This window comes from Accipiter gentilis, chromosome 17, assembly GCF_929443795.1.
Source record: "Accipiter gentilis chromosome 17, bAccGen1.1, whole genome shotgun sequence".
Lineage (NCBI taxonomy): Eukaryota > Metazoa > Chordata > Aves > Accipitriformes > Accipitridae > Astur > Astur gentilis.
This window is the reverse complement of record NC_064896.1, coordinates 9,106,426-9,127,677: the sequence shown is the minus strand read 5'-3', so window position 1 is coordinate 9,127,677 and position 21,252 is coordinate 9,106,426. Positions and strand designations below refer to the sequence as shown.

The 21,252-nt window shown below is 36.2% G+C and overlaps 1 protein-coding gene across 1 annotated transcript; it reads right to left on the bottom strand.

The window, feature by feature from the left end:
- Positions 1 to 3,890: 3,890 nt before the first annotated feature.
- Positions 3,891 to 16,236, bottom strand: TESMIN (testis expressed metallothionein like protein). The gene is given in 12 exon segments (XM_049820692.1): positions 3,891 to 4,083; positions 5,525 to 5,700; positions 6,250 to 6,387; positions 7,879 to 7,981; positions 9,151 to 9,222; positions 9,501 to 9,542; positions 9,889 to 9,977; positions 11,410 to 11,486; positions 13,239 to 13,359; positions 13,951 to 14,109; positions 15,394 to 15,452; positions 16,203 to 16,236. Coding segments are annotated over 12 exon segments (1,263 nt in total).
- Between the last annotated feature and the right edge of the window lie 5,016 nt (positions 16,237 to 21,252).

Below are 21,252 nucleotides of genomic sequence, written 5' to 3'. Positions count from 1 at the left end.
TGGGGTCACTGACAAAGGCTGAAACTACCACACAAGGATGCACCCCCCCCCAGCCCAACAAAAAAACAAACCCCAAACCTTAATAAAACTGGGAAAAATGGTAAAATTGTACAATGGGGACAAGCTGTTTATTTGAGGGGGAGAAAAAGGGATACCTGCTTTACAGGTCTCTGCCTAATCACAGAACCTGGAGCAGCACAATAAACCTGTTGTTCTGACCATACTCTCAGGACCCCCACGCACCAACAGACTGCAATCTCTTCCTCCCCTCCTAGGGGTTTGGCTGTCTGTGCTGCAGGCCAGCTCTGATATGGCACAGCTGTAGCCTTGGATCAGACTTGGGTGAGAAAGAGCTGCGAGAAGCCTTTTTGGGGACCTTACCCTTTCACTCAGGAGCTGCATTTAAGCTCAGGCATTGCTCCTTCCTGAGCTACTTCATAGATCTATCTATACCTGGTTACATGCCCTGCTGATCCTCACTCATTGGTTTTAATTCCTGGTTTGACATCGTATTTACCTCATCACTGTGGACTTGTCTGGCAACAAGCAGACTGCAGGCTGATCTTATTACAATAACCAGAGCTCTTCTTGCTCAGGTACCATGCACTTTGTTGGTGTGGAATTTAGGCATGCAGGGTTGGTTCTTCAAACTCAGTCCCTTGTTGACGATAAGCAACATCTGTGTCCGATTTAGAAGGGATCACAGAACATCTACCTCACATTCCCCAAACACTTCCCAGCACTTTCTTGTATATTTCACACATGAATCAAGAGATGCAAAACAATCCTGTGCTATAGAAAGAATCAGAAACTGAGAGCATCAACATCAAGCAAATCTTTGAACTGGCAGAACATTAAGAAACATAGATTATTCTCGTAGAAGATCCTAAAAAAATTCCCAGTCTCATGTTGAAAATTCTTTCATGATCCCAAAGTAAGTTTGATCAATTCAAGCTTGAGCATTTAAACAGGGAAATTTAATATCTCTAGGAAGGTGAACACACACTGCCTGCATTTTGCCTCAGCATCTGTTAGTGTTCAGTACTTAAGGGTTCTAAGAATGACTTATCAAGGAGAAGAAATTTTTTCAGGTGCCTTAGGTGACTAGCAAAAGCCCTGAAGTATGAGATTAATGAAAGGAAATATGGCATAATCTACTGTCTTTCCTTTCAAAATCCTTTGAATATGCCAACATACAGACACTGAAAGCCTTGTACTACAGACATAATTTATTGTCTCCAGGAAATGTGATTTAATTATGCAATTTTTGAAGTTCCTTTTAAAAATATTTTAGGTTCCTGGCTCATACTATCCTATCTGCAAGGCCATTTCAGAACCTTATTTTTTAATAGTTAGGGAAACTTACTTTTCATTCCAAATTTAAGTGATATGTATACTTTAACAGCTTCTATCCCTCTTTGATGTTTATCCCCTGAATTTATTTATAAAGAGGAATCATATCTCCTCTCAGCCTTTATTTGTCTAGACTAAATCAAACTCCTTTGTTCTTTCCAACTAAAACCAGATATTCCATTCTCTCATTTGTCACAGGAGCCTAAGAACTGCATCTGTTCCAAATTGTTTGTCTTTCTTGAGCACAGATGACCAGAACTGTACACAGTATTCCAAAGGAAGATTTAGCAGCATTTTATAAAATAATACATTTTCCTCTCTCTACTAAAAATATCTTTTCTAATATTGCCTAGAACAGTTATGCTGAAAATTCAGAAACCTTCCCTTAAGGCTTCTTAGCTGGCACCCTGGGTGAAAGTCTCTGCATTATGTATATGATATCATGTTTACCAGAGATGAGAGCCTAGAGATGTTGCTCAAAGCTGTAGCTCGTGCCTTCTTCATTCATTTCCCTTACTATACTATTTGTATCTCTCCCCTGCACTCCTACCCTTTACTTTTGGAGGTAGAATTTTCTTACCTTTTCCAATCTAGTTCCATTTTTAATTCTTTTTTTTTTTTTTTTTTTAATTTTCCCTGTGATTTTTTCCTCTTTCTTTATTATTTTTCAACCTCTTGACTAGTCAAACTCTTATGATTTTTTTTCCTAACTCTTTTCTCCTCGTCTTTTGAGCTCATCTCTCCTTTGGGCTTAATAACTTGCCATTTTATATTGTGGCATTGTCTTCTGCTGTGTTTATTCAAATTAAGATGCAACTGAAGATGAGACTGTATTATTACATTAAATTCAGTTTTTCAAGGATTCTAACAGTTCCTCTTACAATGTATTTATCTTTTCTACTCCTTACAATAATTTTTAATTTTATTTTGCATTTCTATTTCTAATTGCTATTTTTAATCCATACTTACATCACTAGTCCTAACCCTAGTTTCTTGTTTACTAGTGTTAATCCTACTGAACCTCACCTCCATTGGGAATTTTAATGAGCTGATTTCTGAGGTTTGATTTCAAGGTATGATTTAGCAATACAGGCTGGTTTCTTCTTTTTCTTCAAGCTTTGCTTCCTTATGGAGTGTCTATTGACTCTACAGCCCTTCTATGCTCTTCTGATTTATGGCCTCATAGTAACTCTATCTAGGGACAAATACTTTTTAAGATGATGCCTTTATGTAGGTATTAACTCCAAAATCAAGAGAAATCATCTTAGGAATTGAAGGGCCCAGGAAGGGGTGAAGCATACAGGTGATGCCATATCACTTATGGAGCAGTTTAGAATCCATTTTCTCCTATGACATTCAGCAATCTCCAGCAGCAGTTGTTAAAAGCAAAGATATAAAATGCAATCCATTCATATATCAACCACCACCAATAAAAAAACCCTTCCTCTTATTAAACAAAATTTTAAGATAGCATGCAGTCTCATCTGCTGTCCTGGCAAGAATTTTTCATGAATCCACATGACATGGAGAATATCTTTATTCTTTTAAGCATAAATGCCAAAAACATCTAAGCATATATTATCAACTTAGCATAAAATGTCTAAAACCGAAAAGCATTAATATTTATATATCTGTCAATTCATTTAGATGACAATTTTTAATTTTTTTTCTTTTCCAGAAACACGGCAGCAAATAGCTTAGTCCTGTTAGAGAAAATAAAATCTACTATTATCCCAACAGTAAGAATGAGAAGAGGAAGAAATGTCACAGAGAATAAGAAAAATGAGTAATTAAATAAAAGCTATTCCAAGCTTTAAGGGAAACTGGATTGCAAATGTAGGATTCCACAAATTTCAATCCTAAATGCTATGTACATAAAAGATTTTCTCATCATAAACTATTGTACTTTATAATAGGAGTAAATTATTCTTTATGCGGCTAATCTGTCTAACAAATCTAATGTTGAACAAAGTCTAGCATGGGTTTTCTTCCCAACAGTAAATACCAAACCTACTCACAACATTGCACTGTTTTCCAAAAATAGTACATCTACAGATAGCAGAAGTAAGTTGCCAAAACAGAGAAGACCCAAAGCTAGACTTAGTAGATTTGCCTACTACCACTGGAAACGGAATTTTTTCACAAATCATAAAATTATCAAACTAAGATAGCAAATGCTTACTCAGTTTTTACTGCATCTCCACTCACATAAACATCCAATAAAGTAATTTTAAGTTAAACTTGCTTTTAATAAGAGTCTAGGTAAAGACTGAAGAATGGGCTCATAAAGCCCTAACTACAGAGAAAATCTGTTTTAGTACAAAATGTAAAAAGCTTTCTACAGTATTAAGTTACTCAGAAAAATGCTGGATGGGGTGCTGGTTTCACTTACACCAGCATAATTCAGAAAGAATTCAACTGAAGTCAATAAAATTATTCCTATGAAAGATCAAAGTAAGATCATTAAGTACCAAAATTGTTGCGACTATGGCAACATATAAACATTAATACTTATTTGCTTTATAATACATTGAACATTATTCAACTTTCAGTCCTTTAGATTTTAATTATGCATGTAGGATCTGAGATAAACATCTCCCAAATTCCTCCATGATCATCCGCTCAGCTAGACAAACAGAGTAACCTCTTTTTTCTGCCTCCTCAGCTTGCATCAGGAGACAAGCACATACTGCTTTCACTTCTTCCCAAGATATACATACAGCTGGTTGCCTGACAGAGGAAAAGAAACTAGTATGAAATGTCTCAATTTTAAATACACAAAATAATTTAAAAGACAAACTGCAAAACTCAGTTAAGAGTTGGAATGCACAGAGGTGAATCAGAGTAGCTGCACTGTTACTGTAAGATACATCCTCGTAGGAATTTCACTGTTCTACACTGAATAGCTTCAGCTTCTGACAGATTGCTTCTGAGTTTTTCTAATTTATCACATGGAAGACTGTGTTCACACTACATAACAAATCTACGCAAACGCTGCCCAACAGGTGCAGACAGGGAAAGCTTATACAAGCCTCTTCCTCCATCTGCATACAATAATCAGATCCTGCCTTATGTACAAGGAAACGTGTTAAAAAGGCTTAGTCAGGGTCTAGGAGGTACTAAATGTAAATTCAGTCTATTGCTGCTAAAGGAAACAGCACCAAGCCCCTTAAGGATTCCCTGAATGACACCTTAGCAGTCTTGCTTTGAATAAACTCTTGAAAATACCAGTCATTAACATCATAACTCATTCTGCTACATTAATAACGTAACTCATCCTAATGTGTGATTCAAGCAAAGGCATGACTTGGCACCATCTACCCCATCAATATACTACCAAGAGCAGAAATTGATAAAATATTTTTAAAATATATCATCAGAAAGTATTTTAAAAATGGAATTAAGATAAGAATTTCAAAGTAATGTTTGATGCAAAGAAGCCAAGAAAATTATATATGCAAACTGAAAATTTTAGAGCCTGGAGTAAAGCTCCCTAAAATCCATTAAGATGTGGTTTAATTAATTTTAATTATTTTTAATAGGTATTTCTATTTATTAGCCAAATGACTATAAACCAACTAAAAATAGAGATTAGGCTACAACTGTGTTAGAAAGCATAACAACATTAGGATATTTTACAATCCAAATTGCCAACACAAATAAAATTGACAGGAGATGGACCAAAGAAATTGGAGAGATGGCAAAGAAGCAGTGATATAAACTTGCTTATTAATTGAACATCACAAACATGTTAATAACATAATTTTCTTAGTACTTCTTTGGTCAAGGTTTTGTTAGAAATGAATGCTTGAACATAGAAAAATTTAAGAACAGAGAAACTGAAGGAAAAACATAAAGTAGCTAAGGGGGGAAAAAAGTCAAGAGAATGAAATATGTGCTCGGTACATAAATAACTGCTGTTTTGTAAGCAGAACTAATACATATATCCCTGAAGTCCGTACACTATATTCTTAAAGGATAGTTATAGCCTCTCCTTTAGATATTTTTTTATTTATAGAAGCAAGATGGCATATACTATGTGAAGTGATTCCTTGTATATAAGCCATCTGTCATTTTCATCACTATTTCTTAGATAATTATGATAATGGTTACACAAAAAAATAATAAAGTCAAACCAATGGATTATGCAGTGCTATATCCAAGCATTCACCTGTCTGTCTTCAATTTTGGTAACTCTTCAAAAGTTGATGTTAAAACTGGGCTGTTTCCTTCATCATTTCCAATGTCCACATAGTTTAGCACATTGAACTGTTTTTTTCCATCTGGACTTTCTTCATAATTTTTGCAACCAATGCATTTGCAAATAGAGGAACACATAATTTTAGCCTGGCAAATATAGAATATTTAGAATAAAAATTGTATAAATCTTAAATAAAACATACATTTGAGCAACCATTGGAGCTATACCACCAGGGACTTATTTTAGATGTGCTGGTCTGGGATACTACCAGAGCGAAACCATCAGTATCAATAAAGTAAGGAAGCAAGACAGGTTTTTGCCATGGATTCTCTGTGGAGACTGATGTTCTGTACATGGACAAATCACTCCTCCCCTCAATTTGTGGATAACTTTACAAGATAACAAAATACCACAGATAGAAACTACCGGGATTAGCAGAAAACCATTCCTCACTTCTTCTGGAGCAAGTCATGGGCTGAGAGGTCCTGATACCGAAAATTTTAGCTGACCAACTTCAGCAAGATTCAGTTCTTTAAAGACATGACAAGAAAGAGACTGTGCTTCCTCTGTTCAAAAGCTTTTATGATGAAAAATGCAAAGAAAGAAGAGAAGTGATTCTTTTTTGCAGCTACTAGTTACAGAATATAGTCAATGTTAAGGAAGTAAGTGATGAGAGGAAAGTTCACCTGACTCACCTCAAAGCACTCACAATAATTCTTGAGGCATCCCGAGCGCTTGCAATTACATCCTTTGTTATGGTGAGGTTTAATTTCTCCTAGTTTGCTTTTCCCAATCTTCGGTAAGAAAGCTTCTGGGTTTCTATCAAGACAGGCCTAAAACAAAAATGGCTAGATTATGAGAAATTAAAGAAATGTTTTTAAACACTGGAATGACTGTGATCCAACGTTTAATAAAGAAGTCCCTTCTTTCCATTCACATCATTGGTGATATGAAGCCCATGGATAAAGGAGTCTTCCATGGCATATGGGAGCAGGAATTCAAAGATTCTGAAACACTAAGCCAAGTTGGCTCTATCACGGGAGGCAACATACAATGTTTTTATGGAATAACGTAAATGACCCATCTACTCTTCTCTTGGGGCTGTTTTCCTTTCAGTGCTGACACTGCTTTCACCAGAAATAAAAAGTTCTCAGTGAAGAAAGAACCCTTGCATACATAGTTACGTACATCTCAGAAGTTTTAAACATATCTTTTTTTATTAATGGCCCAATACAAAGACCATTCACTGAAATCAGCATTGGATTGGAACAGCAGGTTTTTATTAGGTCCCAAGACCTCGCAATACCATGGACTACTTAAAGTCAGGTTAAAGAGGTTATATGCCCTTTATGTACAATATTTATGGATGGCACAGGTATGCTTTTGTCAGTGACAGACAAGATCTATTATGCTTTACAAGATGCCATCTACAGCAGTGAGAGGAGTGCTTAGATACCAACAACCCCATCAGCTGAACTACAGACGAGCATCTGATTTAAAACCTAGTTGTTATATACTGACAGCAAAAACTGCTGTGGCTTTGACTGGTTGGATGTGGTCTAACTCTAATTAGATCAGTGTCTTGTACAATCCAGAAATGATGTGAATGATACGAAGATTGTTCTGGAGAATTGCATACAAGAAGCACAAAGCCATTAATATATCCTTAGAGCATCTGTAGTAGAGTAAGACTTTTCATTATCACTTTAAAACTTACAAAACATAACATACATATTAGATTAAATTATTGCCCAGATTGTGCAGTTCAACATACATGCAAAAATTATCCCACATATTATTCTTTATTCCACTAGTAAAATCAATCTCCAAATGTAGAAGCAACCTGCTTCTCACTAGTGCAGGGTTCAGTGTCGCTGCCAGGAAAGCCAACTTTGCATTGCTGCATGGGTCAACCAGTAAGACTAACACAGACAACTGCAGAAGATCTGTCAATGAGAATAATAATTCGGATAGTAATAATTTGTTTTCCTTTAACTACTGTCTGACTTTGGGATACAATAAATTTTCCTTCACATGAAAAAATTTTCTGAAATTAAATTTGGGGTTGAATACTTCCTTCCAAGAATAAAAATTATCATTCAGTTAACACATCACTAGTTTTAACCCAAAGTATCAGAAGTTCTATGAAAGGAAGGAAATAAATCCCTAAATTTCTTTATGTAAGACTAATACAGAGGCAACACATAACTTCATTTATGTTAAAAATATCATATTTCAAATGCTGTAACTAGTGGAAAAAACAATACTGCTATATTTTTCACACAAGAAGCTGATACCAATGTGTATTGTATTTTTGCTTTTACCTTAATGGCTTTAAATCGCTCAGTTTCATGAAGTTGATTGTTGTAACAATTATTGCAGTTGCAGTTGTTGCAAAAATCACCATTGGCAAAACAATCACAATATCTATGATTAAAATGTAAAATAACATAACAAATGAAAAGATTAACTGGTTTAAGTGCAAATTTTTAAATTTAAATTCTTCTTCTATGCAGAATGTTTAGTTTCTTCTCATGAAAAATGTTCCTTCCTCTGTAACTTAATCACATTCAAACCTAGACAAAGAGCTTCTCTCTCTTTCAGTTTTGCATTTTGTAAAATACACCCAGTCCATCAACAAATCAAACATTAATTTTGTGTATACACCTCTGTGCATATTATTTATGAAAGAAAGCAGCAGCAAGACAGAGAAAATGTATTTTAGTATACAGAATTTACATTCTACATAAGATTTTCCAGATATGCTCTGAGCAATTCTTCTAGCTTCTCTTTTTATTTTTCATACTTTGGATTATATGCAGTCATCTACACCTCTGCAGCAAGCTTGTGTGACACTAGTTTATGTCAGCTGTGGATCTTTCTAACTCAATATCAGATGAGTAATTTTTGACACGTATGTACTGTTCATTTGAAAGCACATATTTCTTGTATGTTTATCCTTTCATCTTGTCCTGGTTTCAGCTGGGATAGAGTTAACTGTCTTCCTAGTAGCTGGTACAGTGCTATGTTTTGAGTTCAGCATGTGAAGAATGTTGATAACACTGATGTTTTCAGTTGTTGCTCAGTATTGTTTAGACTATAGTCAAGGATTTTTCAGCTTCTCATGGCCAGCCAGGGCACAAGAAGTTGGCACAGGACACAACCAAGGCACCTGACCCAAACTGGCCAACGGTGTATTCCATACCATGGGACGTCCCATCTAGTTTAGGAACTGGGAAGTGGGGGGGGGGGGGGGGGGGGGCAGGGAATTGCTGCTTGGGGACTGGTGGGGTGTCGGTCGGTGGGTGGTGAGCTATTGCCCTGTGCATCATTTGTACATTCCAATCCTTTTATTACTACTGTTGTCATTTTATTAGTGTTATCATTATCATTATAGTTTCTTCTTTTCTGCTCTATTAAACCGTTCTTATCTCAACCCAGAAGTTTTACCTCTTTTCCCGATTTCCTCCCCCATCCCACTGGATGGGGGAAGTGAGTGAGCGGCTGTGTGGTACTTAGTTGCTGGCTGGAGTTAAACCACGACAATCTATACACTATTATTAGCATTTATTAAATGTTGAAAAACTGTTACTTACAATTTAAGACACTGAGATTTTGTGCAGTTACATGGTTTCTTAGACTTTGTAACCCCTGAACCAAAAGATAGGCTATACAAGTTGAAAAAGGAAAAAAATTAGAAAAAAATACACAAATACAACTACAATGAAAACTAATTATTCTATAGTTTTGAAACAATAAATACTGATTTTATTTTTTACACCAATATTGGTGCTACTTAACAAGTGTGGCCTCACAGAATACATGAGAAAAAGAGAATAAGCAACCTGTAATCTCCCTCTATCCTCTAGCTGCCACTACTTGGGACAGGTCTGCCCTTATTCCTACAAACTGGTAATGGTTGTGCAACTGCAAAGCTCTCTCTCACCTTTCACACTGGGGTTGCAGCTGCCTCTTATTTAAAAATGATCTGCAATTAAATATTATTAAAATAATTCCATTAGTGTTAGAAATACAGGCTAAACACGTGCTAATTAGATTTGGAAACATATAAATTAACTTAGAAAATTAAATGTTTTTCAGGCAAATGGACAGCACAATTGCACTGATCCTAAGAAAACCTGAAACCATGCTATATAGTCTTGACTGCCAGCAACTGGCATCATGACTACTGACATATATACACAAAGCACTCTTACAGATTTGCATTTTTGTTAAGAGAAAGTAGCAGCTATGGAACATGAAAATGTCTAGATGTCATTGCCAGTTTAAAATTCAAAAGTCATCATGGATGTAAGATGTTTCAAGGATCTTACCCCTCTGAGGTCATTTTCACTGGCCCGAGATTTGGTTCTAGATGGAATGTGGCAGAGCTAGCTACTGGTTGTAAGGGCCCATTTTCAAACTGTTCAAGATAAAATGCATATATCCTGTTTATGTTAACTTTAAAAAATACTCTTATAAGTTAACAGAGAAAAGTAACACAAAGAAAATGTTTCTGGGATAATTTGATCACCAAAGTTACTGATAAAAACTCATGGAAGTAGAGTCATGAAAACTGCATGCATCTCCTCTTGAAAACTATTCAGTATGTCAAGAATCCCATTTCTCCCAATGCAAAGAACCAAGAACAGCTTTCAGTGCCACAGTGTTGGTGCACTATTTTCAATTTACTGGTAATTCTAGGTTCAGTTGCTTTTAATTCCAGTAATCAGTTGAAACTGGCTAGTGACTTGATGATTTATGTTATGTTCAGCTGCAATATGACATCTAACTGGTTGAAAACTAAGCAAAATTTAAAAAAATAATCAGCTCACAGGCCAAGAAAACACACTGTTGTATCTTCAGACATACAATTAATAAGGGCCTGGTTGTGGAGACAGACAAGGTAAGAACAATTAGGATTACGCTGTTATTACTGGTAATGGAGGGACAGTGAATAATTGTAAATCACTGTTATTTTAACAGGTAATTAATTAGCTGGCCATAAAGAAGAGGAAAACTAATGTATTTAAAGGAAGGGAAAAAATCTAGGAAACAACTAATTTGGGATAAAGTTAGAGAAGAATTACAAGCCTGTCTACACCACTGCTCCAGAATGTTTAGGAACTAATTTGCAGATATACCACCTTTAGAGATGAAAGACTCCCTAGGTCAATGTTCAATCTGACCCTTGGGTTTTTTCTTCCCTCTTTTATCATAGTGGCTGCTATCCACAAACCACTTCCTGTGTTTGTATCGACATCACATATTCACTTCACAAATCAAAAGTTAACAATTAAAAATTTGAAGTGATTTTTGCTGCCACCTGTGTTGGAAGTAACACGTGAGAAGCCAAACATCTGAAAAGATTTTTAGTCTTCTGTTCAATTTTCATCAACAAAAAAGATAATCAACAAAAATTGTAAAGACTTAATGACTGTTAAATCCTAATCAAGAACAAAGAGTGTAAAAATCCTACTGGAAGAAAATATTCCCCTTCTTCTGGCAAAAGTCAGTGTTCTTTCCTTCACCCCAAAAGAGTCTTAAAATGGTTCTCAGAAATAACATAATCTATATAATACCAAATTCAAGGTTTCAAAACTGGAATAAATTTAATTTTCTTATGGAAAACTGTATTTTTAATTCTGGTATTACTTCTAGAATATGTTGAAATCAGAAATCTTTATATGCAGAAAGAATACTGCATGCAGAACTAATCTGTCCAAACCAGCTAAACTGTCTATAGAAAATGTATATAATTGTTACTTCCGAACATAGACTTCACAACCCATTTTAAGAAAAGGGAGAATAGTGTATGTTGTACTTAACAAGTTTAAAGGATAAAGCTTATTTACCTCTTGTTCATTCAGAAACAGTTTACCTGGAACAGGCAAAACCTGCCCCAGTACACCTGTCACAGGGTTGTCCACACCTGAAAAGAAGACATTTACCTGAAGACAGCAGAACTACTCACAGTATATAAAGTTTCATTTATGCATAAATATTTTTTTAATTAAGCATACAGGTAAATTGGTATCTTCAACTTCTTTTGTTAATAAAAAAAATTATCTGAGGCTGTCTGTCCCCTGTTAGCACTTTCTCCTACAACTTAGTTTCGAATCCAAACTTACTCTACAATAAATAGAGTCTATGAAGGACTTAGAAGTTGTTCTCCAGAAATATTTTTCTCATTGAAAAAAAACAAGTATAAAAACCTGACCACACAAAAATACACCTGACAGAAGAACCCACCATCAATTTGTTAGCTAGGAATTTGAGCATAAGATTTTACTCTATGACACCAAGTACATTTAAATTCAAATGCCATAGACTTAAAGTATTTTGATAAAATAAGAAAAATATCAGAAATGATTAAATATATTTATCTTGAGCTCATATTTTACAAAATTCCAGAGTTCTGAGAGAGCATTTGGAATATAGGTCTTTAGCTTATGAAAAAAATTACTAAAAACCCATGGAGAAAACCATAGCTGTAAGAGTAAGTCTTTGTGTAAGTCCTGGTGAAGAACTGCATTAAGTGAGCATCCTGGCCTGTGCAGAAAAAAGCAAGCATCAGTCATAGTAAGATTACAAGATGAACCTTATACCTCTACTTACTTTCTTCCCATCTAAAGAAAGAAAAATAAATGGAAGCCAAAGGACAGCTTAATTCAAAAGTTGAAGAAATTAGTCCCTAGACACTTTTAGATATAATTGCTGTACTCAATTCTTTTACTTGATATGAAGATGAGCAAAACAGAAGAAAAGTCAAGCAAATAAAAACTAAAAAAACATATGCCAGTGCACTCCTCAGCTTTTTCTTCCCTACCATTACAGCAAATGAAAGAGAGTTTGAAGGAACATGACCTTTAACATGAATGTACCTGGTTTACTCTTCTGATGGCTTCTGACATGTAAGTAAACAGGCCCCATACCTGGAGCATCTGATGAGAGATGCCCACACTCAGCATCTATTGATGAACAATATCTGTGCTTGTATAGTGTCTAATATTAAAAGGCTTTGTTTTCACAATGCCATCAAAATGCACCACTGAAATAAAATTATAATAATAAATAATGAAATAAACCATGACAATAATGTTTTTGAGGAAGCTATATGTAGGTAAAGAAATATTTATTTAAATTAAAACTAAACTATACTCAAATACTTTGTTACTGCTCAGATGAAAATGTGTTATTCCATCTAAACAGCATTAACTTTAGGACCTCAGAAATTACTTTCATTAAAAACTGACAGCATTTCAAGTTCACATAATTATGTAAATATTAGTGAGACATTCTGAACCCCAAGGCGAAAGTATACTCATAGCCCTCAACGCTGCTCTTCATTTATAGACAAACAGTGACACTTGGTGGCAGGCTAGGGTAAATGCAAACGTATGCAGCTGTTTATGCTAAATGTGCTTTATATGGAAAATAATCTGCATATTAAAAACTTTCAATAAATTCAACATATCCATTACATCATTCTTACGACACTGAAGCACGTAGCAATTTTTTAATTATAAAATCAAGTAAAATAATAACTGGTGATAGCTAGACTAGCTTTGGCTCATCTCCCACTGTTGCTGCTTAAGAACATAAACACATGCATTTGCATATTAAAAATCTATCTATGATATACCATCTGACAGGCTAGAGATAATTTTCATTTTTATTGTACCTGATTGAAGATAATTATGTTGGTCATGATACTCAGGAATTAGGTGAACTGGTTTTAGTCCTTGTGTGCCACAACCATTTATACAGAGTATTGGAGTACCTCCTTCCAACTGACAAATAACCTGGAATGAATAACTAATAATTAGGTTTCACCTAAGAAACTGTAATTCTAAGCATATAAATATAAAAGTTTTCCTAAGAGTACCACCTGTCTTATAAAGCTTCCTAATCACAGACTGGAATCTCTCAAATGGGATCATTATGCATTAAGATGTTTGGGGTTCGACCCTTAATTTATTTTTGGAAGCAGCTATTGAGATCTACCACTGTAGCTCCTCAACCTAGGTCATATGGATTCCTGGTTCTCCAAATTGCTCCATGGGGCTTTGGAGAGCATATTCTAGCTATTTACTAGTCTGCTGGCTTCAGATTCAGTTCCCTAACCAGAACATGCCATTGTAATTGTTCATGTTTCATTTCATTTATTTAGCCGGGATTTTAAAATCTTCTCATTTGTTTTTTTTTGGTTTCCAGCTGTTTATATAAAGTAGCACTGTAACTAGATAAAATTTAGACTATGAGTCCAAGGAAGGGACTGCCTTATTATTCTTGATACAGCACTTACTAAGTGGGACTTCTTGATGCTAGCATGGAACAAATAAGTTAATTTTCTCTACAATATGATTTTGCTATCGATTACAGGATATAATTACCACGGGGTTGGAATCATTTCTGTGTGAACATCTGGATTCCTCTGCTACACTGTGTAATGCTAACAACTTGCAGCCAGACTCGTCAATATTTGAACTCTGAAAAATTGCGCTGTCTTGGTGATTCTTGATAACAGTACTAACTGCTTCTCTTACCTCAGCCTGAAATACAATGTTTTAAAACTTAACAGGCATGATTTAAAATCTACTTTAAATTCCAAGCAAATACAAGAAATTTAAAAATTTATCTGCATAAATCATATATTTTAAAGCAAGGATTGTACTCAAATGTAATACTGAGAATAGTTAATTTATTTGTCAATGGCAGAATGATTTTTGCTCATGTTTCAAGTAAAAATATTCCTGAAGAGTAACAATGAACAGTAACATACTTTACAGTAACAATGGCGTTCAGTGTCCCCAAAATCATGAAGCATCAACTGATTTCTAAAGTGCCCTGGAAAAGTTAGGCAATAGTCACAGCAAATTATACAAAACAAGAATTAATCTTGAATTATACAACTTGACTGGGGATTATTGGGATTTAGTCTAAGTAAGAAGTAATCATGGGAGACTGGAATGCAAATTCAGTTATACCTATAAATTAGATTGTTCCAAAATTAACTTTTGTTATGGTGATCAACTACTGTGTGTCATGGCATTCCATCATAGATATGGTGCCACTTGCATTTGTTGAAAACCAATTTATCACCTTCTTGCTGATCCATTACCTTATTACAGTGTCATCTTCACAAAAGTCACACTTCCAGATGAGGCCTTGCCCCTCTCAGTACACACTTTAAAAAAACTGAATGGACAGTCTTGAAAAACCTGGCTACAAAATTCCAGTAAATTTCAGAAATCTCCCTTTCATTAAATATCTGTATTTCTATAGTTTGTCTTGCACAGATCTAGGAAATTATATTTGAAAAATTCAAGCATTTTAAGAGAATAATTAAGTTGCAAAGAACATCTCTCCATAGGCAGTGAATGTTAATGTTAAAGCCAGATTTTCATCCCCAGCTCTGTTCCTTTATATACACTGCACATGTGATAAAGGCTCAAATACTAATCAGCTCCCCAAGAGTATTTGACAGAGCCCCACCAGGCAGTTTGTGTTCAGGAGGCCTTAGGAGAAGCCCACTCCCTAAGTGGCCTGAACGGGAACCAGAATGTGCAAGTGGCAGACAGGAGCAAACTAGACTTGAGCCAACAGGAACTGAAACAGGAGAAAAACCCAGATGCTGTTCTCCCTTCCTCCACAATGTAGCAGTGTAGAAATCTATGCAGCAACATTTTTCTTTTACTCTCTTTTGTGAACAGATCAGCTAGCACAGTGTTTGAAAGAACCTTTTACCCTCTGACACTTAGAATAAATCCCATTTTAGATATTCAACACTTGGACAGATTCTTCCAATAATAATAAAATCTTGCATGCATACTTACTATTTCATCATAGACAGAAGCACTAGTCTGAGGTAAGCCACAGATATCACTGGAAGATTCTAGTACATAAAATAAAGCATGTTTTGTTTACAAAAAGATCAGTGTTTTATACCAAGAACTCCTTTATAGCATCAGTGAAAGAGATTTGATGTCACTACAGCACGACATTCTTGTGAAAGAAATATTTAATATTCTTTTGTAACAGCCTTGCTGGGAAAAACAGACTTCACTCTGTGTCTTTTTGATGTCTTTAAAAGGTTTATTGTGCCCATTTGGCACAAATTCATTTAGCTTCAGGATAAACTACCTTGTAAGATCAAATCTAGCAGTCAGTTTAACCCTGAGCAGGATTGTGAACAGGTTATGGGCAGAACACATCAAACAACTGATCACAAGGTTACCATCAGCAGCAGCATCAGTGCAAACCACCTAACTTCCGTAACTGGTGGGCAAACTTGAGAGGGAAATAAAAACATTGTTCAACTCAAAGAAAAAAAAGAAAATTGTGCTGCAAGAAGGAATATCTTCTTTGCAGTCCCCTGAAGGAACGAGGAGGTGGTATGAGAGGAAGGGAAAATCAAAAGACTGAAGTACGTGGTTGAAGCAACATGATCATACATGAATGAACAGTGGTCCACTCTCCTTTCAAACATTCCTAGTTATATTAACATTATCCAAAAAGGGTCATATTGCACTTTGCCAAATCCAGAAATTAATTTATTTAGCCATTTAAATGCTCCCCTAAACTTATAAGAGGAGAAAAATAAAAATAATTTTAAAAATCCCCCTCAATCACTTAGGGCACTTACCACTTAAGCAATTGGTCAAGTTTTGTAACTGCATAGTACTGTTTTGGATTCCTTTAAATTGGTCATACAAAAACATTTATTCTCACCTGCAACTGGAGGTATAAATGATCTGAACACCTGAAGAAAAGAATGTTTTATTTATATTTCATGCATTAAATGATTAAGTTTTAAAAAGCCAAATGAATAAACAAAAAAAATTACTTAAAGAGGCCTTGGAAATTGGAAGTTATTTACATTTTCATGACATAATCAAGCACATAAATGCTGTGGCCTATTCAGGATTACCAGATACCATTATATACCTTGAATATTATCTCTGCTTTTTCTGCTCAACATATAGTTATGGTTCAGATCTAATGCATTTACAACTGTAATAGCATCATACTTAATGCCTACATTTGTATTTTCAAAACCAAACCAAATGAATTGAAAATAGAACAAAGACAGAAACCAATTATTTTCTAGTTTCAAATTAGAATTGAGATTTTTTTGAAGTAGACAATTTGTTCTCTATCTGTGTGTGCTGCGCTTCCTTCTACTATAGACAGCAGTTCAGGAGGGTAAGCAAGCAGTGTAGAAATTAATCAGCTTTCTTTATTTCAATAAAATTATTTATAACCTGATTAGAATTTTGTTCTAATACCTTCAAGAAACAAGGCAGATTAAGAAAACATGCAGATTTAGTGTGATAAACTGTAATGATACTAGGAAGACAGCTGGTCAGAAAGATATTTTCTAAATGTCATTTTTATCTCCTTGTACAGAGACGAACAAATTTTCATTATCTTCAACTCGAATTTGAAGAAAGCAACTGTTAAGCATTAATCACACCTGTATTTTCTAGAAGCTTCCACCAGTCTTTTGAATCTTATTAATGGTTCAAAAGATTGAAGGTCTTGGTTATTAAAGAACTACTGATAATATTGAGCATGTGTGTAAACAACCTTCCAAGCCAGAGATACTTAAAACTATAACCATAACCTGAAATCAGAAAGAAAACCAAAACGCGTAAGGCAAATGTCACAGTAGACCTCAAGCATCTCAGGACACCACTGGGAAACACACTGGGCTGGGTAGCGTCAGCAATGATTTCTGTGATAGGAGGTTTCCTGCACAGACAGCCCCGCAGCTGCCAGCTGGCTTCAGCCTGGCACCTTGGTGGAATACTGCAAGGGAAAACCAGACCTCTTTTTCAACCAAGTGATTTTTGTGATTTGGGTTTTTTTTTAAATGCTTTTGATTTTTGAATGTGAAAACAGCACTGTTTGTCAAAATACTTAGATGGAAAAAAATGTCAACTGGTATGCTTAATTATTTCAATATAGCTTCTCAAAGGAAACCTCAGTGCCCCTCTAGAAGCAGCCACAGTGCAAACTTAAGATTTGGAGATTTCTTCAGATGATATTTTACAGCCATAAACAAAGATACACGTAAGTATTCTACATATGAATAGCCTGCATTAAGCAGACGGATTTGATCCTGTGAGCACCACAAGAAGTTTTATGCTGCATACCTTTCTAGATAGTAATTGATCCAACATAGAAAATGTAACTTCAAACTATACAGAAAAACTGCTATACATGGTAAGCAATGGGAAACCCCTCTCTCTTACAAAAATACTTTCCACATGGAGATTTAACAATACAGGCTACAGTTTACTGCTGCAAATAAATTACTTTTTAACTCATTTGGACTATAAATTTTAAGATGACAAGTGTGTCACCTGTGGAACTAAACAACAAAAGTTTGTACTTTGTATAATTATCTAATAGTTGCTAATACAGATGGTAATATATAAAAGCAAAGCGGGCATACTTGTGACATGGTAAGTTTTTTTTAATAGCCAAAATAACTACCCAGACATTTTAAAATATGGTTCATAACATGGACAAAAAAGAAAAGCAGTCAGAACCATATGTTCACACTGCATGCTGTTTCCGGTAACATAAACCAGAAATTTTTTTCTGTATTTACTACTAAGTTTGTTCTAGTATAAAATTTATGACATAACTGTAAATATTATGTGGATCCCATCTAAGTTTTCATGTGGCAGTTCTCCACATTTAAGTCACAAACAAGCATGAATATATAAAAAAAATCCTATTTCACTTAATCTTACTGGCATCATTCTGACATTTTGATTGACTGTTCCTTCTGGAGAGAAAATGCTTGAAGTTGGAACACTACAGTTTTTATGCTGCATTGCTACAGAAGAAAGAAAGTGGACACCATTTGAAGGCAGATAAGGTGAATGCATACGTTCAGCTTCTTCTGGAAGATTTAATTCCTTGTATTTTTCAAGATCTTCATCATCACAGCTGTTGTTTCCATGTGGATGTATTTCAACTTTTACTATTGTATTTTGATTTTCAATGGTAAGTGGATACTTGAAGTGATCTAACAAGGTCTCTCCCACATTTACAGTGCATAAATGATTGTCTTGGCTAGATAGCAATCCTTCTTCAATGGGATTATTAATTACTGCAGTTTCCAGATCAAAGTTTTCAGAACTAACAGGATTATTTTGAGTAAATATTTCAGTTACAAGTCCACTGTCTATTACTGATCTTATATCAAGCAATATCTGATTCTCCATAGTCATGGACAGACTGTCAACTGTTTCATATTTATTTTTTTCATTGAAGATAATTATACTTTCTATTTCAGTATTCTTCTGACTAGTTTTTCTATCTAGAAGTGAATGAAATAGTCTTAACCAAACAACACGTATATAGAATACTGAAGATTAATCCAATTAACATGTAACTGTGAAACTTAAAAACATAATGCTGGAAGAGGTTGTTGGGGTTCTGAATCTAGCTCTCAGAAAATACAGGCCACCATGCCAACACAAACAAGCTGCTTTTACCACAGGAACACATTCTTTCTAACTTTTAAACACATTAACAGCATTCAGAATTGAATCAGAATTTTGCTACTTGGCTTTAGTAGTTAAAAAAGCAAAAAAAAAATCAATCAAATTTGATGTAGTACTTAGCTATAATTACACTGTTTTGTGTCAGTAAGTAGCGTGTTAAGACAAAACCTTGTCTGTAGTCTCCATGTCACTACTGCCAGTTACTGACAACGCAAGCCAAAGCACCTCTGCCCAGAGTATCACAAGGCCACCATTAAAAAGATACAGCCCAAGATCCACCTGCACTGTCATCACTAATATTTCTGGATTTAGACCACGGCAATATGGGGAGGGTCAAGCTACCCATGTCCCCCTGATGGCACCGGAATATACCAACCCTCTGAAGGCTCAAGTGTCTCTGACCCATATGCATCGGCCGCTGCCAGCTCTGGGGCGGAGCGGGCTAGGAGACCAGCCCTGCCCAGGAGCTCCGGCTGCCCTCCCACCCCACCCCACTTCATCACGCTGGTTTCCGGGGCAGAGAGGAAAGGGAGAGGCCCCACCTCCACTCCGGGCCCTCAGCAGAGTGCCTGTCCCTGCCCCTTCCCTCAGGCAATTCACCTTCCCCCGCAGCAGCCGCCCGCCCCTCAGTCCCCAGACCGTTATGGCGGCAGGGCACGCGCCAGAGAGCCGCCGCTCCCCGCCAGGGCCGGCGGGTCTCGCGCTCCTCACAGGCAGGCACGAGCACAGCCACGGCCTGCGAATTAGCTTGGGTGTTTGGGGGGGATTTTTTAATTTGTTTTGTATTTAAAGTATAATTTCCCTTGGAAATTATCTCACATTACAGGGTGTGAAAGATTAACCAGGACCCTGGTTCTGACTGAGAGGTTACTTGTGATCACGCATGTAGAAGAGTGCTACTCAGCACTGGTAAGGCCCTAGCTGGAGCGCTGAGTCCAGTTCCACGTTCCCCAGTCTGAGAGAGAGATGGACACACTTGGTGAGGGTCCAGCAACAGGCAATGAAGATGAATAAGGGACTGGAGCATCTCTCCTATGACGAAAGGCTGAGAGAGCTGGGACTGTTCAGCCCAGAAATACAAAAAGGAAGGGAGGGTGCAAAGAAGATGGAGCCAGGCTTTTTTCCATTGGTGCCCAGTGACAGGACCAGAGGCAGTGGGCACAAACTGAAACACAGGAGGTTCCCTCGGAACATCAGGAAACCCCTTCTCACTGTGAGGGTGACTGAGCCCTGGCACAGGTTGCCCAGGGAGGCTGTGGAGTCTCCGTCCTCGGAGATGCTCAAAAAGCCACCTGGACATGACCAGATCTGGTCAGGAAGACCTCCAGAGGTCCCTTCCAACCTCAACCATTCTGTGATTCTGTGAAATAGCTGGCTTCCAGCTTCTGCTCTTAAGAGCCCTTTCTACAGCTCACCATGTAAATCTTGGAATTGTCACCTCTGAAATCTTTATGGCACCGAGTTTAGAAAACACTCCAAACTTGCCAGGCCACTATCTATGGCCATTTAAGCTAAAGGATGGTTTCCTTGAAAGCAGATATTGAACCTGAACTTTTAATTTTGGATATTAATGTCTTCATTTTCAGGGAATTTTGTGTGTTAAAGAAAACAACACAGCAACTAAAACCACCCAAAGCAATTTCAAGCTACCTTCCATTTATAAGGTGCCATGCAATTAATAAAAAAAAATAAAATAAAATAAATTTTTTCCTTATGCTTGTGGTTACAAACTTCCACCCTGTTGGCCCCAGGTCTGCAGCCATTAAAGTTAGGGAAAAACATAACAAAACAAAACAAAGAAACCTCACACTTTCTCCTCTCCTCTCAAAGGTTTCATCTAACAGCTTTTTTATTCTAGTACTTCCCAACAGGAGTTCATTAGTCTCAGCCAGAGCTGATTAATCCCATGCATCATGTACAACTACAGCAACATTTTCGGAGCATAAGATGCATCTTATGCTTGCCATCCTTAAACACAGGCAAAGGGAAGAAGGAAAATACCCCAAACCAATACATCAGTATTTTCTGTGCCTAGAGTTTCCATATAGAATGTCTGTTCAGATTGAACATACCAATTTACAGCTTCAGCATCCAGAGCCCTGGTGGAGATGTTTGAAATAAACCAGGAAATAACAGTATCTAAGAGATGAAGAGTGAAATTGAAATCACTCT